The following is a 27,500-nucleotide window of genomic DNA, read 5'->3' as shown; positions in this document are numbered from 1 at the left end:
TCTAGTTTATTTTAATGTGTGTATTAGCTCTGACTTTGCTCTTAAGAAACTAAAGGCAACTATTATATCCTTTCCTCACCCTCATTTTACCAACACAGATCCAGAAAGATTATTTTAGTTTTTATATAACCTTTCATAATTGGATTTATTTTCTCCTTGAGAGACAGGTACATGGAACACTTTAAGAAGGTATTACCTATTCTTTTGATGTTACTCTTTGTTTTAAAGAACTGAAGCTTGTAGAATTAGTTGGGCATCTTAATGGTGCAAAGTTCAGTTCTTTTGCTCTGATTTTTGAGGGACTATTTACTGTACCAAAATGTTGCAAACCTTCTAGGGAATACTGGCTAGCCTGCTTCACTAAAGCAGAATAGAGTAGTTGTAGTTTACACTTGGGTCTGGATTGACTTGCTAATAGAAAACTTGTGGTGGTGGAATGAAAAATGTGGAAGTGGAGCTTTGGTATCTGAATGGCTCCTCATATTATTCTGAATAACCGTGAGTGTTCCCCAACAGTCTTCTAGAGGTAGACCTGACCTTTCCAGGCTCCAAGCCAGTGGGATGTGAGGCCATGGCAAACTGAAAGCTATATAGGCAGGTTAGTGCAGTGCTGTGCTCAAACTAATCTCTGTTGAGATCTAGGACTTGCTAGACTGAAAAAAGTGTTATGTTAATGTTTGCATGGCTCCTAGTTTGAAGCTAGCTCATGTCTCACTGTGTGAGATGCTGGATATAGTGAATTTTCTGTAATGCTGTATGTTCTAGTATTTGTTTCTTGCATTGCTATGTTTTAGAGCCCAAGCTGTGAACTAGCTGACATTGTGCTAGGTATTGGTACGAATTAGAGCATAAAAGTTTTTTTCCACACTACAGGTATAACCTACAAATAAACAAGCAAAATCTCTGGCAAATTTCCCACAGAATCTAAAGCTGTAGTGTACCTCTGGATGAAGTATGAAGAAACTGAAAATTTATGTCCAGTGTAGGATTTTGTGGTTCAAATTGAGAGGTGGACAATGAAAGCTTTACAGATGTTGATCTTGTGCCTGTAGGCCTCTTCACACAAATGTAGTTGATCCTTATAATACGACCTTTAGTTGCAGATTTTAAAATGTGTAGCCTTGGCATGAAAATGACTGAACTTGATTGGATCTGTGCAAAACATACTGTGCTGATTCCAGTTCTCTGCCTTGTTTCACATTCTTGACAAATAATGCAGTAGTATTAAATATGAAGAACAAATCTATGTTTTATCCTGGAAAAATTAAAAATAAGGTAGTATTACAGGAGCAATCTGTGCACTTAAGAGATAGGTTAGATGTTATTGCAGTATGCAGCATTTCCTGTACATTAGAAAGGGTTGGAAAAATTCCTTTTTTTTCTGTAGAGAAAGATATGCCTGGTTTTGAAACAGTCTTTCAAAGGAAAAACTGAGTAACTATTGCATTTTCTAGATTTACATTAATGAAGCTACATTACTATGATTCATTACCATGTTTAAATTAATGAATTAATTTAATTCATTAAATGCATTAAATTCATTAAAAGTGCATCTTCAATCCCTGCCAAAAAGTGGGATGTGTTACTTCTTATTCTGGGATATGAGAGAACCACCAACCTGTTTTGAGATATTAGACAGTTTTAAGCTTTATTTTTGGAAAATATTTTACTTGTAAAAGGTTGCTGGCAGAGATAAGAAATGAACAATTCTCCGTTTTTTTAAAACAAAAAAATAGTTTCATCACCTCATTTTCTTCTTTCCTCTCCAATGCAAAATTAAAAACCTATAAAATACAGAAAAAACTACTTGTTTAAACATCTTTTAAAAATCTGAAATAATTGGCAGTATCACATTGGCACAACATTAGACTTAGATGGTGAAAGTTCCACTCCTTGAAGAGTTTAAGAAGTATGTAGCACTTCTCTTATGTTTACTCTTTCTATGAGTAGTCGGTAGAGTTTCTGACATGTTCGGAGCTTATGGAGCAGGGGAAGGCTAAAATATTTTTGGGATGAGGACACATATGTGTTGTAGTTAGCTCATTATGTACAAGGCTAAAATATGCAGTTTACATGGTTTATATGTTCTCACATCTCTTCCTTTCCACATTGTTCTCAATTTGTTGTTTTCTATTAATATCAGTAAATTATTTACCTGCCAAAGCATACAGGCATTTGGTGAGGCTTTTTGTCATGATGAAGCTGTTGATTCTTCTGTGTTTCAGAGTTCAGGATCTGTTAGAATGCCTTGCATTTCCATTTTAAATTCTGTATTAGACCCCATTTTGAATTTTGATAGATCAGATAAATCTTTTCCTTTTTGTTAAGTTGTATGAGGGAAGATTGATTGCAGAAATGTACCGATATCTTGATGCTGTGATGAGCAGTAGATCCCCAAAGTGTGTATATAGAAAAGATGCTTTTATATAAACTGTCCTGAGGCAGTAAAAGAAAGGCAACCAGTTGGAGATATATGCATAGGTGTATGTGTGTATATAATGTTACACAATAAGGCATCTACAAGTATTTTGTCTTAGGCCAACTAGTCCATCCACAGGTCAGCTGTGGCTTTGTCTTTTGAATGCAGTGCTGCACTACTCCCTTTAAGAAAATATTTTCTCTCGCGTCCGGTTTGCACCTCCTAAGCTAAAACTGTCCTCGTTTGAGAAAATTTGCTTCATCCTCGCTTAAACCAGGACACTGTGTTAGTTACAGTTTGATGGGTCATCTCCATAAAATTTTCATGGAACTACATAGCTTTTCCCACTGTTATATCGAGATGCCAAGCTACAAGCCAATTGTCATTGTTGTAACAGTATTTTGCATGTAGAAAAGGTCATTCTGATTTTATCTTTATTTCAGCTGAATCTATTCATTTAGCTTTTTATTGATGGGAGGAATATTATTTGCCTTTTGTCATGTGTTGAATAAAAAAAAGAAAATGGGAGAGTATGGTCACAGAGCCTTCATAGCACTTGACTGTGCCTCCTAGCACGGTATGTATATGCTGCAGCATTACTTCAGGTGATTTACAAAGACATTCCCTCATTTTCACCTGCCAAGAGGGAAACCAGCTGCAGCACAGAGAAGATTGAGTGCCAAGGGGTTTCTGTGGCATTCTGCATCTGACATTGCTCAAAGTCGTTTGAGTACTACTCTCAGTAACTGGGCAAGACTGGCTTATGTATCTGCTGCTGCCATTCCAGTTACTAGGAAAGTATGGGTGTAGGTCACAGTCATAATCAACACAGTGTGCTTATGGCAGAGCACCATGTTGTGATGAGAGAGAGGAGAAACAAAGCTCAGGTTGTGTTAATAATGTTCCAGTGGTGGTGGGTTGCCAGGAGAAAGTGGCTCTCCCGAAGGAGACCACATGAGTTGTGTGTGCAGGTGGAGGGTATCCTAATGCAGCTTAGTATTACTGATAGCTCTACTTGGGACATCAGTGTTTCTAAATCAAACTTGTTATAGCACAGTAGTAGCAGTAGTGTCACTGCTTCATGATTGTAGTAGACAAGAAATTCTACTGAGAAACAAGAAGTTGTTAGTGCTGTGAAAATAATTCACCGTGATTCTTCCATGATACGTTAAGGGGTGATTTCCCAACAGTCTGCAACTAAGTTTCTCATGCTATCAGGAACCCATCTATACTGTGGCATTTGAGATCTGTGGCAGTGCTATTCAGTTTTAGCTTGGTGGCAAGTAGTTCTGTGTTACTTTTCAGGGAAGTATTGTCCTTCAAGTAGTTGCAGGCTTTTAGCAAATGGGTTTTCTAAGCTGTAGTAGAGAAACTGATTGTCCCAGTATCTGAAGCTGTAGGATTTGCACATAGAGCTACTTGTCTTCAACAAATAACAGGAGCTTTTAGCAAAGATAAAAGGAAGATGCTCGAAAAACAGCTGGGGCTGTTGACTAACAAGCTGGCTGACGATTTATACCATCAAGAAAGTGATACTTTATCTTCTTTTTAACTAGGAGCTGAAGATATAGCTGCTGTCTTTAAAGGCACGGAAATTCTATTAGAATTTTGGAAATTCCATTTGGGTTATATATTTTTCTGGATTTATTTTTCCCAAGGGGAAGAATTGCTTTTAAAATTTAGGGCTTTAGCACCAGCTAATGATTCCCAAAGGAAATTATCTGACTCCAAAGCTTATAAAATACATGATGTTACTTTCTAAGAATTCTTACATTCTAATGTCATTGTGTTGTCACGTCCCTAGATCTGATATTAAATGTTTTCTTTGTTTAACACACATGGATAGGAACTACAATTTAAGAAGATAATTTAGTCTTTTTTTTTTTTCCCCAATAGGATTCTATTGACCTTTCTGCTTGCTTTTGAAATTTTCTATATCCTAAATCTCATGAGCCTAGAGAGCTAGAAAAGTTTCCATACTTTGTCCCCATTTCTAGGAACTACTGAATGAAACAAACTGGCAAAATGTTGCACTTTCAGTGGCAGATCAAACATGGAAATACATGGCAATTTCTAAATTTGTCTGTCTACCAGTGTGAGAGGGAGATGGGATAAAATAAAAAGGCAAGTGTGGTTAACTGAATGTTTGAAATTATTCCTGTAACCTCTACATAAGAGACTGTACTATGAAGTATGAAATTCCATATGAAATGATAAATTCTGAAGGCCTTCATTCCTTGAATCCACTCCCATGCATGTCTGCAAGCTTATAATCAGGGTAAGAAGATTTAATTGCAACTGCTCAGGATTTGGACATGTGAGATTATGATTCTATTCTTGGCTATTCCACATAACATGTTTGTGACTAGCCGGGCTACTTAGGCAAAATATTCCCAACTTCTCTGAAATACAGGTTTGTAATTAATTTCCTCTTTAATATGCTGCTTTCTAGGAAAGCTTAGATGTAAATGTCTTATTTTTGTTTTCACTTTCTTCACAAATAGAAACTGTGTTTACCAGATGAGAAGACAGTGGTATCTTAAATCTTTGTAGACCAAATGAATATGTTTTGTTTTCATACAGCATTATTTGAACACCTGAAACACTGTGCCACTGTACAAAAATGTGGTATCAGTGAAATGTCGCAGATCTCTACTCCTGATTTGTGTCCCAGGCCAGTGTAAGCTCTCAGCTTGTGTTAGGCTCAAACCTTCTCCCAGGCAAACTCTTTCTAAAAATGGAACGTTGTGTTTATGCTACAATGCAGAAATACAGTGGTTGTGAGGCAAGGAGCAGCACAGCATCAGGAACTGGGAATTGCATTAACCGAGCTGTCAGATCTTTTGAGAAGAAGCAGCATTTACTAATATTGAATAATATGTATAGTTTAATTAGCTAATATGTTCCATTAGTGAAGAATGGTCCTAGTTTTGTATTTATGGAAACATTTGAGTATGAGTCTGAGAGGATTTTCTGTGAAAGGAATCAGTCTATTAATGACTTGCAGTCTGTAATTTTCCCTTACTTTTCTCTATGGAATTGCTTCTTTCTAATCAAAAGCCCAGGTATATCTACATTGCAGACATGAAGCGCAGTTGAGGATTTTTTTGAATAGCTAACTTGACCAGCAGTGAGTTCTTCAGTCCAGTACAATGACTGCATTGAAGTCTGCTCATGCTTCCTCCCTATAAACACTTTATTATCACCTCACTGAGTTAACTGTAAGAGCTGTTAGCAAACAGAAATAGTTCATAGGACCAAAATGCAATAATGTTCCCAGTTGCTGTTTCTGTTTAATAGTCTTATCAGCACCTTGATGGTTAATATTTTAGAGGTAGTTATATTTGAAATGTTTAATATAATTCTTTGATAGATGAAATACGATGTGACTGTTTTTCATAGCTCTGAAAATACCATTAGCTGGAGTGGAGGAAATAGACCACATTAATATCAAATAGGCACATTCCTTAGGATTTCCTCAACATCAGGTAGGTTTCCTTAGGATCTATAGGAACCCCATTTCTTCATTTTTTTTTTTCTTTAAAAATACATATCTTCTGAAACTTACGTCAGTGGAGAACTGACTACTCTAAGGGACAAAAAAAACCAAACCAACCCCCTGCCCACCACCCCCCCAAAAAAAACCCCACAACTAAACAACACCAAAAAAAACCAACACAAAAAAACCCTGAAAAAAACCCCAAACCCACAACAAAACCCACCAACCAAAACTCAAACCATTACTAGTCCATTTAATTTTCCTGAAGCAGAAGAAATGGATAAGGCTATAAAGATTTAGGTAGTTTTGCCTGCTTTACAATACAAATTCCTGCAAAGCTAGAGGAAGAAGTCTGGGTAAATTTAAATAGGCTTTGGATCAAATCAATGGGAGTTGGTGCAGGGCAACATTTCAGCAACACATGCAAAAGCTCTCAAAATTTAGTTAGTGCCATTGAAATCAATGACATTATTCATTATCCATGTTCTTGACATGTTCCATGTTTTTTAGGCCATGATTGGTTTCTTCTATGCTTTCTCTACAGTCTATCTGGACTATAGCTTTTCAACATTTTCATTTCCCCTCTGATGCATTTTGGGGACTACATTATCAGCTGTGCTGCTGTCCCAGGTGTCCTCCTCTACGGCAAGAAGACTGTCAATTCCAACCACTTCTCTGTTTTGTCAGAGCTGGTTTATTTCCTTGCCTTTTGCTTCAAAGCAAACATTCCTGTGTTGGAGTTGGAGCATCCATCAGGTCAGGGCAAAGGTTAAAGAAGCCAGCAATGTGTTGTCCCCTTCTCATTTTCTTCCTATTGCTTGCAGAGTTTAGCAGAAGCTCATTCTATGGTTTGACAAATATTTGATAAATATCTGTTATGAATAGTTTAGGTAGATGCCCTGCAGACAACAGAGTAGACAGTCCTTCCACCCATATTTTCTTTTGCTTCCATGATTGACTCACAACTGATTCAGAGACTTGACTCCCTTTTGCTTTGTCATTTGTTCTGTGTTTTAATAACCTATGTACTGTCAACCTGATGCAATGATTCTAGGCCCCAGTCCAATTGCATGTGCTAACATATCCACAGATGAAGTCTCAGGGAAGCTTTATAAAGATTTCTGGGTATTCTCACTGGGGTTGCAGAAGATATTTCATTATATTTTTCTATCTCTCTTTTTTTAATAGGAGGAAAATTTATTCCTCTCAAATCTTGTATGTTGGCACACTTTGCATTCTCGAGCCTCAAGCTCTGCTGCAAATTTAAAATAGTAATGATGGTAAAGGGATTATAGGATAGCTTACATTAACATTACATTTTATACTTACAAGCTAGTAATAGATTTCTAAGAATTTATTTAACTGTCTTATTCTATTTTGAGTTGATAGAACTCTTATTATTCTTATTGTTTCTATTATGGACTTCATTATTGTGATCAGAGCTATCAACTTAGCCTTGTACCAGAAGTGATGGTCTCTTTCCCAGAAAACTAGCAGTCTTTTCCAGGGACTGTAAGGATGGAACAAGAGAGAAATCCACAGACCTTGGTTTACCCAAGGACTGTAGAACATAAATCTCCTATTTTTTTTACCCAAGGAGATGCTGTGGTGTCAGCTAGTGATTAGTGGGTAGAGCTTAGAGGGAGTAAGTCAGGCAAACTAGAAAAAGAAATAATTTCTGGAAGCGGTTGCATTTGGTTTCATCTGCTGGAGCAGTATTCAGCATTTCTCTTTCTAAGATATGGTTTAGGAATAGGCAGAACAGGTGATTGCTTATTTTGGCCAAATGGAGGACAAACATACCAGTTTCCCTAGCACCACGCACAGCCTCCATAACCTTTTCCTGCTTTCTAGTTGCATAGCCTGGTGCTGCTGCTGTCTGCTCTGATTCCACTGATGGAGGAGTTGGCACATCATTGCTGATTCTTTTCAGAGTTGAGCAGTAGTTTGGCACAAGCTTTTTTTTTTTGTCTGTGTGCAGTAGTAGCTGTAAAGCATGATTCATGATGTCTGCCTACAGAAAGCAGGCCCATGTGTGAAGGCTGTTCCTGGATCAGGAATTCCCTGTGTGCTGCTCCTAGTAGCTGCTCTACAGGAGCAATTACCTGCATCATAAAGTAGCCTGAACCCTACTGCATGAGCCTGCTGGGCTGGAATATCTAATGGATGAGCTTCTCCAGCCAGCTAAGATCACTGCTCTGGTCAGCAAGAAAATTGAGGCAATTCTTTGCCATCTACAGCTGGACATCCGGAAAGCTATGAAGGTGACTGAATTGCAGGAGAATGATGGTAGCTTGCTCACTGACTGAAATGCCAAAAAAAGAGGGAAAAAGAAGTTTAAGAGAACAGAGTGTTTCAGCTTCCAAAGGTGAATTAGCAAGCCACTTTCTTCAGCCTAGCAAATATCCTAAACCTAATTCCCCACCACTGCTTCTCTTTGACAGTGCAAATCTCTTCAGTCTGTCATATACGAGGAGCCTCAGGTTTAGGAGGCCAGACAGATGGTGTGGGGTGAAAACAGCTGCTCCAGCAGAAACAATGCCTTCCTGGGATAGAGATGTATGTACTGGGGAGGGCTCAAAAGCCACGATGAGGGTGCCACAGCCATAAAGACTGAACAGTAGGAAAATGACATCCTCATCCTTGGAGCCCTCCTCAAAACCATTCTGTCTAGTCCCAGCCTCATTCTCTCTACCTCCCTCTGGCTTTCTCCTTTTTTAGTAATTCCTCATGTGGTTTGTAATCTGTCACCTCAAAATTTGCTTTGCTACTGCAACCACATTTTGCTGTTCACAAGTGCAAGGACAAACCAAGTTACTCTATTTTGCCTATGCTTTTGTGTCTGTTATTGCAACAGAAGGCCATGATCTTTCCTAGGATATGCTTACAAACTCAGCATAAGTAATAAAAAAGAATAATTGCAGTTGCCTTGTGATCTTAAATGAATCACCTTGACTAGAAGTCAAGGAGATTACTTATTTCATGTTAATGTTTTGAGGATCTCTGCTGAAACTTGCTGTTGTAGTTAGGTAACTTGCCAGTTCTTTTTTTTACTAGGTAACTGATAGAAATGTTTGACCCAGCACAATGTTTAGAAAAGGAGGTATGTCAAATGAATTACACCTGTTACAGCTGCTCAACCTAGTGCTTATGGTCTAGTAGTTTCAGTGCAGTGAAAATAACCACAGCCAAGGATTGTTTGAGAAGGCTCTGGCAAAACTTGACAGAAAAAGTAGGACAAAATATGCACTTGCCATTTACAACAAGCTGAGATATCTCTCTAGGGTAAGAAAGGTAGGATTGTAGTAATGAGAGTAACAGCTGTGGCCAGAGGCTGCTGTTAGCTCCAAATCCACTTCAGGCTATTGCAAAGGCTGGGTAGAGTAAGCATCAGACTGACATCTTGGCTAGAGGCACCAGAATGTCTTACTACAGCTTTAGTTAAAATTGACACTGACCAACACATCACTTTTAATTTGACCTAGCTCATAATTGACAAGATCTATTTTGATCAAATGATGAATTTTAATTTCAGGAGCTCACAATATATCATCTTTGCTTGGGCTGGGTAAAGCTTAGCTCTGGAAGAACTTGTGTGAGAAAAGCAACAAGCACTTCTCAGATGAGGGGCTATTCAGAAAAGTGTGTCGTGTAGAAATGGGCTGTTTGAAGTCGTAGAGCTACCCTATAAGGCCTGAAAATCAGTGGTATCCAGCTGGCTTCCCCACCACTTCCTTTTGCCTACTATAGGCAAGGCAGTCTGGTTCTTTCCATGTCTTACCAGTGTGCCCTGGGCTGAGATATATCTTGTACATACTGTATTGCTGTGACATGCAGAGTTTGCAGGGCTAGAACTATGTCACTTTACTGAGGTAACAGAGGCTGAATAGCTGCACTCAGTAGACTGGGTGCCACATCTGTTTTTCTTTATCTCCTTTATCCACTTTGTTCCTGCATTTACTTGTTTTCCTTCCAGTTGAATGGTTTTATTAGGCAGCAGCGTCAGAAGGTGCTTGAGCACACGCTGATAAACAAAGCAGGCAAACACAAACCTAGTTGAAAATTGCCCTTTGTATTGGCAGTACAAACAGCGGAGATCTGGATGGGTGTAAATGCCAATCCCTAATGCATCCTTAGTGCTGCTTTCAGGGTTGGGGAAATGTTGACAAAGGAAAGAAATAAATTGCCATTTGTAAGGGTCATAGGTGTCACCATGGTAGCCTGCAATAGTTTTTTAATGAGTAGTATTAAAGTAATAGGCATTGATACTTAATCTGGTATTAGTCACCTGGCCTTCCTCTGATCTCTTGAACAGCACCACAGAATGCTGGGGCAGGACTTTGGGGCAAGTTAAGCCAAAAGAGTGTGGGCCAGGTGAGATGTTATGTAGTGGGTCTTATCATTCAGGGACCTAGAGGAAGTCGAGGGTACTGGCACTATTTTGTGCTGCAGACTATACTGTGGAAGAGAGTATTCCAAGGATGGGTTGTCCAACTTCCCCCTCCATATCCATCCATGGAAAAAAAAATTGAATGTGTCGTAGCTCTTGATGGTGTCTTGACATAAAAAGCATTGGGGCTCTGAATGATTCAGGTGGTTTTTTACACTGTTAACTTGCATTACTCACTGGTTGGTAAAAGAGGGAGAAAAATACAATAGAATGGATATGGGGGAAGAGCCTTAAGAAAGTAAAGGCCATAACAAACCTTAAATGCATCTCCTGAGAGCTCAGGAGGATTATAAGGATCCGGAAGTTACCTTTTTGCCTGTTTGATTGTTGCCTTCCTCATCTATGCAGTTTAGCCTATATTTGAGGTCTTATGCAAGGTGTTCCTACTGTTTGAAGGAAGTGTTATGGGTCAGGTGTTGTACCTGTTGTTGTTGAGTCAGTTGTTTGCAGAATGTGTGAATGACAGCTGGTTTACCTAAATGCTGAAGAAGAAGGGCCTCCTTGTTCAGAGTGCACAGCTCCAGGAAGGAATGAAGACTTGGCCCACATCTTACTTCTGACGAGACAGTTTAGGAGTGACTCTATCTGTAGTCCTCTGTGGATTAACCATTAGAGCATAACAGTGTGCTTGTATTTGATCGGTCTGGTTTTACTGAAGTGTCACTCACGTGACAAAGACTCTGTCCAAGACTTTCTTGAACCCCAGGTCTCCAAATCTGGAGAAATATCTTTGATGGCAAAACTGAGTCAGAGAAAGCATATGTGCTCCCAGGTGAGCCTGCTTGTTTCTTTACTTGATGCTGCAGCTTGCTGTTCCTTCTGCATGTGCTTGTGGGCCTGTGAGAAGAGCCAGGTTAAAATCCTTTCCCATCTTTAAAGTAAAAGCTATTTGTTAACCCTAGTGAACTAAGCAAAGTGTTTTATAGTGTTGCCTTTCAACTAGGTGTGCTGCCACAACTGAGGATGTGAAAAACGAGGCATAAAATTAGCACACCGGTGGGAGTCCTAAGGGCTGAGACTCCACACAATAATTTTGGTCCCCAGGCCAGGTTGTTGTAAAGATAATTGCATTAATAAAACTAACCTTAGATGAGACAGAAGCCTTGAATATAGGGAGAGCTGTTAATACCACTGGCAGTAGGAGTTCTTTGGCAGCAGTGGTTCTGTCCAGAGATAAAGTCAAGGATTCTACATCCTCCCTTAAGCCCCATTCACATCCTGCTCCGGTGTGTTTTCCTGTGCTGAGTTTTGCATTGAGAATAATTGCAAACTCTCCTTTGGGGCTTTTGTTTTGCTCTGTGCTCTTCTGTGATGTCATCTTTTGCAAAGCACGTGATAAGGGTTGTCAGGTAAAATAAATTTTTATTTTCAGGACATCATTAAGCAGTGCTCTTTCCATTGGAGCATTCACTGTCAGCAGGATAAAGGGTACTCCAAATTGGAGTTAAGAAGAGTAACTGTTGTTTCATCAGATTATGTATTAATTCAACCAAGCTAATGCACTGTAATATCTAGGCAAGGCCTATAATTGGAGATAGTTTGAAACAAGCTTTTAGTGAATCATGTGTTCCAGCTCTAAGTTAATTGCACATCTAAGCTATTAAGCAAAAAAACCCCAACACATCAAAACACCCCAAACCAAAACCAACAAATCAGTTAAAATAGTTCATTATTCATTAAAGACATATTGAAAATCAAGTTGTTTACAAAGACTGGGCTGTGTGTGTTCTTTTGGGACTTTTTCTCATGTTTCAAAATGTGTGTTGAATTTGAAAAGTCAAAGTCAGTGCTGTCTCTTGCAGAACGAGCTTTTTAGTGCATGTGCAAATAATTTGAACAATAGTCTGAAGTACCTATGTTCTGGTCTATTCCATATATATCCAACATAGAGAAGCAAGATTTCACTTGGGGGTCTGTAATAAGGCTCAGTGCTTTTTGAGTCATGTTAGGAAGGAAAATGGAACTTCAAATATAACTCTCTGAATTCTTCCTTGCCTCTCTGCGAAGCACTGTTTAAAGGCTCAGGTGGCATTGAAAGTGAATGGAGAGGGGTGATTCAGACTGCCCACTTCATAGCCTTCTCTAGTTGTTTAGCCCTCCCCTATCTGTGTATAAAAGGGGAGTAAAGTGCTAGAAATCCTGCTTTCCTTCTTCACCCTGTAGGATGATTTGTACCATAGGAACTACTATAAAAAAATTAACTAGTCAAGCTAGCAAAAAATAGTACAAAAAACTATGCTGCGTTTCTGCAGCTCGTCATGGCTTGTAAGAGGAAATCTCTACAGTTAATCATGCAAGGCAACATTTATCCTTCTTTGCTAATGGAATCTTTCTAGTAAAATACGAATGTGACTGAAAAAGCTAGCATGACTCTAGTAGTCTGCTGACTCCACTCTATAACACTGGTTCTATGCATTAAAGGAAAATCAGCATAATGTATCTACTTGTGAGGAGGATTAGTTTCTGATGATCAGCTTAAGTTCTGAGATACAGCAGTTGTGTTTCTGAAAGTTGTATAGATGGGTTCATCTAAATGTCCAAGAAATGTTTGTTTGCTAGTTTTCTGTTTTTACACTTTGTACAGTGCTTCAAAATATGCTAACAACTGCTGGTATGGGCAGCACTGTGTATATGTGTGCATACACAGTGGGAGTACTTTGCCAGCTACTTAGAGGTAACCACCTTTTGACCATTTAGTTATTAAATGTCCCCACAGATGAAATATTGCATTTGCTTGTGTTCACTGATGCAGAATAATTTTTAAATCCATCTGACTTATTTTTATATGCTTCATTTTTGTCTTCATATTCTTTCAGGCTTCAGACTTGGTTATCACCCCAGCTACAACTTTCAAGGAAAAGCCAGACCCCAGTGGTTTGGTATTTGGAACTGTGTTCACTGATAATATGCTGACAATTGAATGGTCCTTGGCTTCAGGATGGGAGAAACCTTATATTAAGCCGCTTGAGAACCTTTCGTTGCATCCAGCCTCCTCATCTCTGCATTATGCTGTAGAAGTGAGTACTGAATTGATTTGAAAACTGCTGTTTTGTTCCATTAGCTCTTGAAGCCATTGCTTTGTAATACAAAGTCTATTACTGTCTTTTGTGGTTTGACCTGGTAGGGCAGCTAAACACCACACAGCTGTTTGCCCACTCCCCTGGCAGTGGGATGTGGGAGAGAACTGGAAAAAAGGTAAAATTCATGAGTTGAAATAAAGACAGTTGAATAAGACAGAAAAGAAAGGGAAAATATTAAGAATAATAAAAGAATATGCAAAAGAAGCAATGCACAGTGCAATTGCTCACCACTTGCTGACCAATGCCCAGGCAGTCCCCAGGCAGCCACCTCTGACCCCCAGCCAACTCCCTGCAGTTTTATTGGTCAGCGTGTTCATCATGACATCATATGGTATAGAATACAGCTGTTCCAGCTGTGCCCTTTCCCATCTTGTGCAACCCCAGCCTGCTCACTGGCAGGGCAGTATGAGAAGCTGAAAGGTCCTTGACTTGGTGCAAGCACTAAGTTGTGCTTGGCAACAGCTAAAACATCAGTTTGTTACCAACAGTATTCACATTCTAAATCCAGAACACAGTGTTATACCAGCTACTAGGAAGTAAATTAACTCTATCCCAGCCAAAACTAGGATACTGTCTGAAGTTTATTAGTATTGAGTTACGTTTTGTTTTGTTAACTGATGTTCTTCAAGTATAATTCCATTATTTACAACAGGGTTATGTTTATGTTGCTATAACTCAGAAGCAACTGTGGTCTCTGGATTCTAGCTCATTTAACCTTGTGAAGGTGAACCTTTTCTTCTGTGGTGACAAATTTGAGAAAGGATTCTAGTTCACTGATGGTGGATCAGTGTAGCTATTCTCATGTGGTTATAACCACTGGATATAAGACCATGTGAGATTCCAAGAGTAGCTTTAATCTGGGGACTGAACATGCACTTTGTGGAAGTTATTTTAAGCTGTTTTAAAGATTCATATATTGGATTGCAGGACAGGCTAGACAGATGCTTGTTTGCAGCTCCAGGCAGGTCTAGAGAGCTGCACGTACACATGTATTTAAACAGAGAATATTCAGCAAGGAACTTTGGAAAGTGAAATGTTAAGTCGGAAACCAGCGTGGTTAAGTTTCCGTGCTTAGCTGCTGAATGTCTGTAGCTGCCTTTTGTGTCTCCAGCTTTGGCTATACTCACATCTGTGTGAGAGCCTCAGTAGGGTGCTTATGCTGAAATGGAAGCCTGCTTCTCCTCCCTCCTCTGGGTCGGTGGGAGCATCTCCACTGAATGGAGTTGCTTGTGCTTCTTTTATTATTTTTTTTTCCTTCTTTTTTTTCTTTTTTTTTTTCTTTTTTGACCACTAATATAAGGGCCAAGCTTTTCCCTCCTTGTTGTCCCTGAGGTCCTGCCTTCAAGGCTGCAGTTCTTGATCTGCCCAAGAAGTAAGAAACCACGCTGGAGTTCCAAATCTGTATTTCACTCTTAGTAGCATATTGCTTTAATGCTCAGCCTATGGCCCAGTCTGAAATGATTGCTAATATGAATATGCTCTTTTTTTTTTCCCCAATTTTTTTTTTTTTATTCTTTTACCCTTATTGCATCACGTTTCCTCTAGCCAAGAGGACAGACAGACGAGAATCTGGTGCCAATGCTGTGGCTCAATGAATACACAGTGGGTATAGTAAAAATGATGAATTTGGCATTCCCTCCCCTTTCTCCTTGCCCTCCATGATGCAATGTGATAGTCTGGATCTTCTGTACTCCAGATCCAGTTCCTGTGATGTACAGATGTCAGATAATTTTGTTTGCATACCACTGTAGCAACCAACCATCAAGCAATCACAGCAGTTGCTTTTATTCAAGTTGAGCATTTCTGGAACACATCACTGTCTCCCTTTTTAATGAGTGAAAGGTTTTTAACAGCTCTGGAAGGTTAAAAGAATTTCTCTTTGGAGAAAAAGATTGAACAGCTCGAGAAGGCTTTGTGTTTCAGTAATGATGTGATTCTTACTTCTCTCAAACCATTGATCAAATCTTAGTAGTAACATTCCTTCCTCTTCCCTCTCATTAAAAGTTCTGTGAATGTGTTTGGGAGAAGGGGGGTGTGGGGGGGAAACAACTGTTCTGTCATAAGAAAGTAGCATTACAGAAATGTGGCATTAGTTAGCAACTGGCACAATAAAAATCATATCAAAGTATCAGCCATACTACCAGCTATGCTGTCCTTCATTAAAGATAGAATTTATTTCTTGTATCTACAATGTCTATCCTAGGAACAGGTTTTTTTTCAAAACTTAGTACAAAGCTTTTAATAAGGTTGGCATTGCCATAGGAATAAGATAAACGTTGAAGGCAAGTAGTTCTGGGTTCTAACTCTGGTTCTAATTCTGGTTCTGCTGCATGGTTGGCATGTAGCCTGAAGAAAACTGCTGGGATTCCTGCAACCCAGTTACAACCCAATTGAAATTTGTCATGTGGAAGGACCTAGCTCTGTCATGGAACTGCACAAAAGATCTCTAAACATCCCATTTCACTGATCCTTATGGGAAAATTGTATAGAATTTAATAATAATGAAGCCTTGAGTATTGTACAAAAACTATTACTACACAAAGAGACAGGATTGTTTTTTTTTAAAAAAAACAACCTGCATAAGTAGACTTCCAATGGCATAGAATGTATTTCCAGCCAGTTTTTTGTAACAGGACAAAAAGTCTGAGGAGTCTGATAGCAGTGATGCAGTTAAATTCATAGAACTGGTACTCTAATGTAATGTACAGATAAATGCTTTAGAAAATAAATTGTAAAAATCTGAACTCTTTTCTGAAAGCATAGGTGATCCTTTAATACTTAATCTAAATAATACCTCTATGTATTAAAAAATGTCATCTCATATGTGTGGTTTCTGTCTATAACTGGAAATTATCAACCTATATCTGAGAATAGCTATGGATATTTTATGGGCATATGGGGTTTTTTTTGCAGTGGTTAGGAGATGCTGTACAGCATTCTGTTGAGAGGGCACTGGTGGGATAAGGGTTTCTGGTAAATTAATTGTCAACACCAGTCATCCAGATTCTGCAGTTTGATGCAATAATTATGGCTAATTTATGTTTACCTAACATATAGATAAAACTTTTGCATGCATTATTCCTCTGTTGTAAGGCTGATGCATCTGTCTTTCATGCTGGCTGAATCCCCTTCCACAACTTAGGGGCATAAGGGGAAAATAAGTGACAAGGTTTTCGCTACTAATAAAGCAAGAACTGCAACAGAGTTCTCTTAATTATCTTATTTTGTATTTCCTGCCAAAATGCATTTTGGACAGAGCTCTAAAAGTGATTAATGTATGTAATTAAATTCTATAGATGTTTTCCATAAGGGACAATACTCTTTTGGCTCAGTCTTAGGTATTAGTCAGGACATGATGGAATAGTTAAGTCAAACACGCTACAAATTTTAATTGCTGTAACCAAATTATGGGGGGAAAACAAAAGGTTATTGTAAGTCCCTTGACAGAGAAAGATATACCTGAGGCGTAGGCAGGTCATCTTTGTGATATAAACTTCATGATACTATACACAAGAGTGTGTTGCAAGGATTAACTAGTTAGCATTTATGCTTTGAGTGCTGTGAGCAGGAAAGTGAAGTTCTTTTATTTCCGAAGGATGTGTTCTGCTTTTGCACAGATCATCCTGGGAACAACAAGTCTCTATTATTATTTTATTTCCTTTCCCTCCTTTTTTGGCTTGCTAGTTGTTTGAAGGAATGAAGGCTTACCGAGGAGTGGATGGCAAAATCCGCCTGTTCCGGCCAACCCTCAACATGGACAGGATGGCACGATCAGCAAGACGAGCAACTCTGCCAGTATGTAGCCAAGGCATCTTATTCTCCCAAAGTTAGAGTGTGTTTTAATTTTCAGAGTGCAAATCTCTGAAACTTCACAGTAATGTAATGTTCATCTAACACACCAACTCTTGAATAGTTCAGTTAAACTTTGGTAAGAGATCATATTCAGTGAATTGTCTGAATAGCTTTTTTTCTGTTAAATCACAACAGTGTTTTGCTTTCTTAGTTTTCTCCCTACTGCCTCTATTTCTAAGGGGTGAGCACTGCAGGTACTTACATGCAGACAGCTGATGAAATTGTTCTGGCACTAATGTTCATCCTTTTCTTCTTTCCTCTTCAGTTAAGTCCTGCAGCTCCAAGTGCTTCATACTTGGTCACGCTAGCAACCTAATGCTGCTTTTAACAGTTCTGTATTGGCCAATGAATTTCCTCCTGGACTTAATAGCTTATTAGTAAGCACTTTGCAACTTTGTAAAAGTGGGAAATTTGGTGGGCCCCTAGGAGTTATAACCCAAAGTACTCTTCTGCAGAATAGGTGGTGCCATAACTTGCAGCATGCCGAAGTGAAGGTGCAAGCTGCACAGGGAGTTCTCTCTGTGTGTGTTGGAGGCAAGAAGGGTTAATGATGCTTTTTTACAATCTCAGGAGGATACTTTGTAGTGTTCAGGGTATTGTATTAAAAGGCACAGTGACAAAGACTATATATAATATAATATATAATTTTTATATAAACAATATATATAATATATATATGAAATAATAAAAGAAATTAACTTAAGGATTATCATGTCCTATGAACCTCTACTTACTGTCACTAACATACCCTGATGAAGTCTTCCCCTTAGCATATAGGTCTGTAAAGACCACAGTGTTCAGGCTATATTTCTCCATTTTTTTTTCTCCCTTTGTTTTTCATTCCCAGTGTTTTGACCAGAATGAGCTGTTAGAGTGCATCCGGAAGCTTGTGGAAGTGGAAAAGGAGTGGGTCCCATACTCAACTACTGCCAGCCTGTATATCCGTCCTACCTTAATTGGAACTGAGGTGTGAAACATTTCCCCTCCCGCCCCCCCCCCTCCCCATTAACTTCTTTGTATTTAAGCACGAGGCAAAAGCCTCCGTCCATAAAGGGAAACACGCAGCAGTCACTAGACAACAGTATTACAGTCTGGAGGCAAAGTCACCTGTAGCTCGACTTCACAAATTTATGTTGACCACACCACCACCTAGTGGACACACTGATTCAGACCACAGAAAGTAAACTTCGGTTAACTATTCTGAATGGTAACGGCAACATTTAGATTAACTAAAAGGAGAGCTATTTGTGAGATGGTAGTGTATGTCTTTAAAATACTAATAATCAGGAGAAAAAGTGAGGAAACAAACTTTCTTTGTAGAGTATGTGATTTCATCTCACACCTCCATCCTGACCTTCAGAGATTTCTACCCAGTAAATAAGGTGGCTCTTCTGAGAGAGACTTTTAGCAGAACTAAGAAAAGTTATTGGATCAACTTATTCTTGAACCCCGATAAACCCGACCCTATAAAAGGCTCCTTAGCAACTAGGTATTAGTGTGTACTCCGTGTTTCATGTGGGTGAGTTGAGCTTATAGTATTTATAAAGAGAATTAGAAACAGGAAGTTTATTTAAATTAAAACTCTGAGGTTTTTTTTTAACAGTGGCAAGAGAGAAGTGTAAAAGGTAGAGCATAGGGCAAGGAAGCCAAAGAGTGTATAGTTCCCAATTAGGCAAGTTACACTTCTGCAATATCCACATCTGTAAGTAGTTACCATACGTGAGCATGATACATTTCACATGTGCTCTAGAACACTGTTAATTTAATGCTTGTAAAGTAGTTGCAGATTTTCAGATGGAAGGATCTCTACTCAATGACTGTACAGTATTAATATTAAAAAAGGAGTTTTCTTCCTGTTTAGGTTAGGCAACATATCTGTCCTTTCTGTGATGTTGTATGTTGTCTCCAGGTTGCATGTTCTGATAATATTTTGTGAATCAGCACAATTAGGAAACCAAATCAGCATGATCTATTGAATGATTGTGTAAGAATCAGGAAAAATATCAAGATCTCAGTTAGTTTATCTTTCTCTTTTTAGAAGTTTTGCTGAAGGAGTAAGGTAGACAGAAATCAAAAGAACTTGGCAGCTGAGGAAGGCCTTTTTTCCAGTATTTCCATTTTTACAGTGTTATTTTCCTTCTCCCTTCCCAGTTTAGCTTGACCTGTTTTGTGCACAGGACCTTTGATCCTAAAAATTTAAGTTAAATAACTTTTTTTCAATGAAGACCTAATCTTAGAAACCAAGGATCAGCGTGCTCTTTTTACAAGACTCATTCTTCTGAGTGGAGATAAAATACAAACCCATTCAGTTGCTCAGAAGATCATAAGAATTGCCTGCAAACAGCTGTATGAAGCATTGCTTGGGCAAGGGATTTGGACAAAGTGACCTTCACAGGTGCCTCGTAACATCAGTCATTCTGTGATTCTGTCAGTCCTAAGCTTTTTAAAGAATTGTTTAATTAAGCAGTCTCCTACCACCATTCCAACTTCAACCAGTGTCAGACTTTTCACCTCCACCATTAAGTATAGAAGGTGATGACTTGAAGTATGAGGGGCTGTCTCGCAGACAGGAAATGGGAAGTGATACATACCAGGTTATTTTCTGTGCTTCTGTGTGAACCACTTCTAGGAGGCAGATAATTTTAGCTTGTCACAGTCATTCACAGAGCCAGCGCTCAGCTCTACCAATACCAGTTCTAAGAGCCACTGGCTAATTCTCATTAGTAGTGCAGCTAAGTGGTTCCTCCATTGTTGTTGTTAGCACTGGCCCTTGCCACTCCTTTTCCTAAAAGGCTTTTGCAGGCTTCTGCTGTGATTAATATAATTATATAGCATCTTATTAAGCTAATATCTGAGTTCTCATAAGCTTGAAATAATTTGAGAAGATTAGGTATGTCTGTGTTTAACTACGTATAGGTATATATAGAATGCATAGATAAATGAAACAGCTGTAAGTTAATGGTAACAGTGTGTAAAATTAGGGCTGTTTATGTTGTTTGGATGGAGAGGAAGTTATATAAATATTTTCTCTTCATTGTAGCACTTTATATTGTCCTAGTAAAAGGACTCTTGTGCTGCGAGTCCTCTGAAAGTAGTGTTTCAGAAGCTAATTGTGCAGCATCTCATGTTTGAAGTGAAATACACAAGTAACTTCTGATTTGTTTACATTTTCAGCCTTCTCTTGGAGTGAAGAAGCCGACTAAAGCCCTACTGTACGTCATACTGAGCCCTGTGGGCCCTTACTTTGCAAGTGGAAGCTTTAGTCCAATATCCTTATGGGCAGATCCAAAATATGTAAGAGCCTGGAAAGGAGGAACGGGGGACTGCAAACTTGGAGGGTAAGAAAACAAAATTCTGCATCTTCTGCATAGCTTACAAAGGGACTTTGTTTTTTAGTGAAGTATATAATCCAGCAAAAGTAGAGGTATTCAATGTAGCAGTTAAACAATGTGTATACCTATATATCTATAACAGATGTCTATAACAATATATCTATAACAAATATTTCAAAATTGTACTTTGTATTATTTATACAATTCAGTGGCATGTTTTTGTTTGGCTATTACATCCAAGTGGACTATCTGCAGGAGCAGTTTCACAGCATCTCAAGCTGAGGAACTGTACCTGGAAGGTGTCTATGTAGTACTTTGGCTGTTCCCTTTGCAGAAAATGACCCTAAATGTATCACGTCTGTGATGCAGCATTCAGCATAGGAGCCTGCTGCCAACTGGGCAGTGAGCGGCATTGATTACTGACCTCCATCCTTGGCAGAGAGTCCTGACAAGCCATCTGCAGTTATGTCAGGGGTATGGGTGTTTAAGGGAAAGCAGGAGACAGTTATCTGCCTCGGCTGGACAATAGTCTGACAGTTTTCTGCTGAACTAGGCCAAAGCACTAGTTAGGTGGAACGGTGATTTTTAATGTTTGAATACTTGACTTGTAGAGTGAAGCTGCTTAGGACTTGACTGGAGGGAGCAACTTGGAAGGGGTTAAATAAATGACTTGATTGTGCATCCTTGGTCTTTGGTTTAAACAAAGGTTATTGTCTCTAGCTATGAGTTTCTTTTCTAGGCAGGAAGTTAGCAGTTGTTAAGGGCTGCTCCACTGAGCTAGTAGAATAATCAAAGGGCAAGAAAATTATTTAGAACTACTCTTTCTTTGTGATTTTTTGCTTAGTTATAGAAGTATATTAATTGTTTCCTGTGCATCCTTCATACATCAGCTGTGAAAAAAGGAATAGTCTGGAGTCACTACTGCTTTGGTTTGTGCCTAGAGGTGGCAACTTAACTCCTGTGTGGTCAGCACCTTAGAGCTGCTGACTTTGGGTCTTGATAATTGTTGAATATCAAGAAGAGAAAAGGGCTTTTCTCCTCCTCAAAGCAGCTGCAGAGTAAACATACTATTCAGCCAGGTTCACAGTATAGGCAGCATTTTAGGAAAACCTTTCTTCCTTGAGGATATGGAATTCATCGAGGCCAATTTGCAGCTCCTGAAGCTGTTAATTGTGCAAATATCTTTTACTAAGAAGAAATAACTGTCTTCTGGTGATTTTTGTGTTTCAAGAGGTTCATCTAACATATGTGACCCATCTCTTTGCCTGACATATATGAGATGAGGTAAATGATTTTGTTTTTTGTTTTTTTTTAAACCATGAACTGTATGGGAATTGCTGCATTCTCTTAAGAATTCCATATGCTAAATTAATAAAAATGCTTTCCTAAGGTGTCTAACTGCAATGATTAGGATGTCCAGAAAATGGAACAAAAGGTATTTTAAAGACAATTTGGATGGATATGTTTGAGCTGTTGGTGCTGTTCAGCCCTTCAAAGTTTTTGTTGTAGATACAAATGACCTAGTAAAATACTAGTAGAGTACTTCCAATGAAATATTTCAGGGGCAAGTAGTGACTGTGCAGAGCACTTACTGATAAGGTTAAAGTGTACACATCCTTGCATAGAAATGATAAAATATTCAACCAGATACTTACAACTCTTTGCTCTTCCTTTTTTTATTTCTGGAAGGAATTATGGTTCTTCTATTTATGCCCAACAAGAAGCCCAGGAGTTTGGCTGCCAGCAGGTTTTGTGGCTCTATGGAGAAGATCACCAAATAACTGAAGTTGGAACAATGAATCTGTTTCTCTACTGGATAAACGAAGATGGAGGTACAGTAACACAAAATATATAAACTTTAATATTAGAATAGACAGTTGGGACTATAATCCATAAAATTATTATTAGAATGCATATCATAAACTCTTAAATGAAGTTGATTTAACAAAGGAAATACATACTGTCTTCTTAAAACTGATGGGTGACTTAGTTATACCATTGTGAAATAGGAGTTTCTGGGGGAGCTGTGAGTATTGCCTGCTGATAACATACTAAATTTTTGGGCTAGTCCATGGGCTCCAAGGGTAAAATCTAGCTGTATACAAGGTCACACTGCAGGTTTGCTGTCAATGTTATTAGCGTGCTTGATCTTGAAGGAGGTGTTGAGTTAGAAACCACACAGTCATACTAAATACACCTTATGGCTGTGTAGCTCTTCAAACTTTGTGGTTTTGGACATGAGTGGTTCCCATCTTCACTTTCTGGAGAGTCAAATGTTCCTGAAACATAGGCAAAAGTGTTTCAGCATCCAGGTGATGAAGAACTCAGCTCTTTCTTTGAGGAATTTGAAGTCCTGTCCAGAGAGAGAGGAACATGTCAGTCAATGTTCCAAATGCTCAAATGATGCTTTCAAGATACACTGCCTTTCCTTAAGCCATTGTACCTCTTTGTACCCAGAGTCATCTCTGAATAATGTAAAAGCTGATTAGAGAGCTATTTACATAATGAGCAGCCAACTATTTAGTAATCTCAAAAGCACTGATCAGGCATGCAAGTATTCAGTGCTTGAGAAGTGGTAGTTGCACCTGAGAACTGGTTTGGAAGGCAACATGACTGAGCCAATGCATAAAGGAGGATTGAGCCAATGCATAGGGAAGTGAATAAAAAGACACCTCCTGACTTTCATGAGTACTGGCCCTCAACAAATAGGAAGTGTTACTGAAGTTTTGCATGGCCGCAGATGCAGGGTTCAGATGCAGATTTTATCATAGTACCATGGATACCCCAGAAAATTGTCATTTTTCTGACAGTGCTCAGCTGCAGTACAGAGGCAGCATTCTGTGGGGACAGCAGTATGCTGTGGATAGTGCAGAGTAATGGGAATCTAGCTACCTGACTCCCATCTCCAGTTTCATTACTTGTTCTTCTGCAAAAGCTTTACCAATTTGGTAAGAAGAAGAATGATGCTCCCTCAGTGCTGCATCTGTGAAGCTTTATGAATTAACCTATAAATATGAGAAATCTTGTCAGTGTTAGAGTAGTGGTAGATTTGTCAGTGTAGCTAGAGGGCCAAATTCAAGCCTTGTCTAACTTCACTGGAGAGACACAAAAATAGATTTTGGCTCATTCTGCCCAGGGAAAGGACACTGAAGGGAGGACATAATTAGAATTCAATGTTCTCATTGTACTTAAACCAGGAATATGCTGGAATTATCCAGCTGCAGCACTGCACTGTTCCAAAGATCTGCCAATCACTGTGTTACCAGTGCACTACTGAATAGTACTATTGTGAGGTGGCCATAGCAAACAACTTGTAATTCATGCCACTCAAGCTAACTGTACACAGGCAAACCTGCAGTTTCACACGACATGGTCATTAGCATCATTGAGGCCACTTTGCTGTCCTCCATCAAAGTGCATTAAAAAATTAATGCTTAATTTATGAGATCTTTGGCTGAGAATCGCTCTTGCTGCTAATGTGTGTCATCCCATACCTGCCTATGGCTTTACATTGTGGTTTGAAAAGTGTTATGTTCTGTCACTTCACAACAGATTCTTACTTTGGCTGTGGTTCTGCTTTGTTATGCAAATTTTGCAGCTGACAGAGTGATCTAATATAAAAATAGACAGAAACTGCAAATCATGATCAAAAAGAACATGCCCTTATTTGTGTGTTAGGAGGTCACTGCAGAGTAGTCTCAACTGCTCCCCTTGGTACCTAACAGATCAGACTCAGCCCAGTAAAGCCTAGACTAAAGGACATCTGTGCTTCCAATGAGAGTAACCTTTCCTTGCAAGCCTTTGCTATTTTTCCAATTAAAGCATTGTGACTAAACATGACACATTATCTTGGGCAGCAGGAGGAGCCTGGTAAAATCTTCCATTTGCAACACTGAGGAAGGAGTATGGGAGCTAACTACTCAACCTTGTGGAAAATAACAGGATGTATTCTCTGCTGCTCTTCTGTGCCTGCAGATGCTCTGGCTGAGGCTTGTAACATGACCAAATCTGGATCCCTGCTGTTGCATAAATGCAGAAGTGTGATATTTCATTAATCAAATACTGTTCACAGTTTATGTTCACAAAGTGAAAATTTTGGTCACTTGGCATCCCCTTCTACCTGCCCCTTCAGAGCATGTAGCAGTCTCAGGAGGCTGTTAACATTGAAACTAATTTCCTTTGACAGTGTCTGTTCTTCCATCTAGAATGTAAGCTTGACTTTATGGAAAACCTTAAATTTTAAACATACATGCATCCTGAAGATTGCTAACTATGAAATTTGTGTGTACTTTCCAAGAATTCAGTTTCGTGAGGATAGTTTGGAACCATCTGGGCTTTACTTCTAGCTTTAATGTTAAGGTATTGTGAATAGCATTGAAGTATTGCTTAACATTTTTATGCTGTTATTAAAATGGGGATTAATACTGCCCACTTCAAAATACCTTACATACATTAAAAATGAAATATCTTAAAAGATTCTTTGGAACAGTCAGGTAAAATACCAGGCAAGTTTGCATAGTGTTCTGTAGGCAGATCATTATTTGTGCTGCAGAAGTAACTTGAACAAGTAGACTATTAACAAAATAAGTATTGTACCTTCTGCTCTAATAGAAAGACACAGCAATAGCATGGAGGGGAGAGCAGCAGCAGAATGAGATGGCAGATGAAGAAGGTGAAGTAATTGAGGAAAGTAAATTGACAAAGAGGTGAAGACAGAGTGATGGAGAGAAAGAATATAAGAAAACCCTGAGGGAAATAAGGAGAAAGAAATAGAAAGGTCCAGAACAAAATGGAGGCAGAAGTCAGCTATCAATAATAGTGAAATCAGGATTTCCTGGACTGATAGTGCTACTACTATAACAGTAACAGTAGTCGACTGAATGGAAAGCCTGCCATTTCTCCTCACTCTTTGCAACTACACATTTGAAGGCTTTTAGCCCATCAAAATAATTCAAAAGGCAAATGAAGTCTGTGATCTCACAGTCTGTGTTTTTGGAGATGGACAAACTGATGTCATATGGAGCCTGGTTTGGCATCAGTTCACAGAGCTGATGAGCTATTTGGCATGCTGTGTCTTACAGCATTATCATCTCTGCCGGAAACCAGGGGAGCAGATGATCCTTGGGTGGACCCAGACTGGTAGGCATCATATGTATACTTGACAAAATTCTGTAATTCAGGCTGTTTGAATAATTTTGAGGTTCCCATGTCCTGTCTGCTCAGTGCTATTTGGTGGCTGGTTAGGCTTGGCACTTTGTCAGACTAGCTCAAATCAATTAATATGTTGTTGAGCTTGAACAGGTCCTGGGTAAGATCTGTGGCAAAATCACAGAACAGAGAAGAATATCTTGTGTATAGTCACAGTCTTTGGTATTTAAGTCCACATTATTTGAAACTTTCTGATAATGAAAGGGGAGCACTTTTATATGACTGGGTGACAAATGCAAAGCATCAGGTTTTCAGTGTTTAGAATTGGGTGAGCCCTTTGGCTCCTTGAAAGCTTTTAAGTACTCTTCTTTTGATGTGGTGCTATCAAATGTGCCAGAATTAGGACCAGGCATCATGATTAGGAGTGATGCTAGATAGAATCCAAAAAAGGGAAAGCTATTGTTTCTGACTCTATGAGAAGAGACCACCTCTGTACTTAAAAGTCTGGGATAGAAAGGGCACTATTGGTTAGTCAAACTAGGGCAGAATATATAGCCTGTTCTAGAGCAGCTTTTTTTCACGTGTTGTCATGGCGGTTTGTATCTTAAGTATGTATGGATCCTCATAAAAGGAACATGGAAGCATAGGAAGAAAAATCTTGTAGTCCAAATTAATAAATCCAGGGATGGCTGCATTAAAAAGTAACAGATGTTTCCTAAGAGAATGGACAGTGAGTAGCAGATTAAATGAACAATACCATCAATTTATCCTCCATTTCCACTATCCCACCCCAGCTCCCAAAGAAAGCAAAGCAGGAGAAAGTCCATCCATGCTGTAGTCAGTCTGGAGTTGTGTATGCACAGGCTAGCAGCACTGTTTATGCAGAGAATTCTCTTGCTTTCTACCCAGCTGCAAGTTTTCACAGGACCTATAGAAACATTTTTAAGACATCTTCTCCTTTGAGACTGGTTCAAACAGGCCTGAATTCTGTGATCTTTTGCAGGTACGGAGAAGGGGGCATAACAAAAACATTAGATAAATACCTTGTTCTTTTATATGACCTAGGTAAAAATTAATAAAAAACCTTAATAGTTTGTGGATTTAATGGGCACAATAGAATCCTCATAAGATCAAGAAAGAAAAGAGAAAAGGGTTAAAAAAAAGAGTATTACTGAAAGGTCTGTGGATGTCTTCACTTCTCATTGCAAATTTGAGGCTGTCTTAAAAGAGTCTGGCTGTCTGAAAGAGTAAATGCTCAGTATTCTCTGATAATAGAAACTACTGAGTATGCTATGTGATATTAAAAATGAAAGTGATGGTTTAAAATGAAAAATATTAACTCTAGTTTGCTGAAAAGATTAGATGGAAGACCATAGACTACATACCTACTTTTGTGTTGTAATTTAAATGTTTACCAAGTACTGATTACCATTTATCTACTGCTTCATTAGTTATGTTAGATGAAAATTTATTTGACTCTTTTTTTTTTTCTTCAAAAAAAAACAAACAAGAAAAACCAATTAACAAACAACACTAGTTGAACACTTTGAATTGTTGGTGCTTTTGGAATTTTATTAGGCTTGCTCTTCTTGTGTAAAGAGAAAATTAGGAAGAAAAGGTATATCTAGAGTAAGACAAAAGATCATTAAGGAAGTCTCCTCTCAAGATACATTTGGCAAGATTTCTACTGCTTTGCTTATTCAGTAGATGACCCTCCAAA

General features: G+C 38.8%; 1 protein-coding gene across 3 annotated transcripts in view; it reads left to right on the top strand.

Annotated features, from left to right (window-relative positions):
• The window catches only part of BCAT1 (branched chain amino acid transaminase 1), a 64,611-nt gene that overhangs the window by 20,984 nt on the left and 16,127 nt on the right, over window positions 1-27,500 (top strand). For 2 of the 3 annotated variants that reach the window (XM_051639861.1, XM_051639852.1), the window contains exons 3-7: window positions 13,185-13,385; window positions 17,133-17,243; window positions 18,148-18,267; window positions 20,475-20,638; window positions 22,322-22,464. In XM_051639861.1, the coding sequence (XP_051495821.1) occupies window positions 13,185-13,385; window positions 17,133-17,243; window positions 18,148-18,267; window positions 20,475-20,638; window positions 22,322-22,464 (739 nt within the window). Of the gene's footprint in view, window positions 1-13,184; window positions 13,386-14,993; window positions 15,051-17,132; window positions 17,244-18,147; window positions 18,268-20,474; window positions 20,639-22,321; window positions 22,465-27,500 lie in introns of all 3 variants that reach the window. The other variant, XM_051639845.1, reaches the window with a different exon arrangement.

The sequence above is a fragment of the Apus apus genome, chromosome 1, assembly GCF_020740795.1.
Source record: "Apus apus isolate bApuApu2 chromosome 1, bApuApu2.pri.cur, whole genome shotgun sequence".
Classification (NCBI taxonomy): Eukaryota; Metazoa; Chordata; class Aves; order Apodiformes; family Apodidae; genus Apus; species Apus apus.
This window is presented reverse-complemented; position numbering and strand designations above follow the sequence as displayed.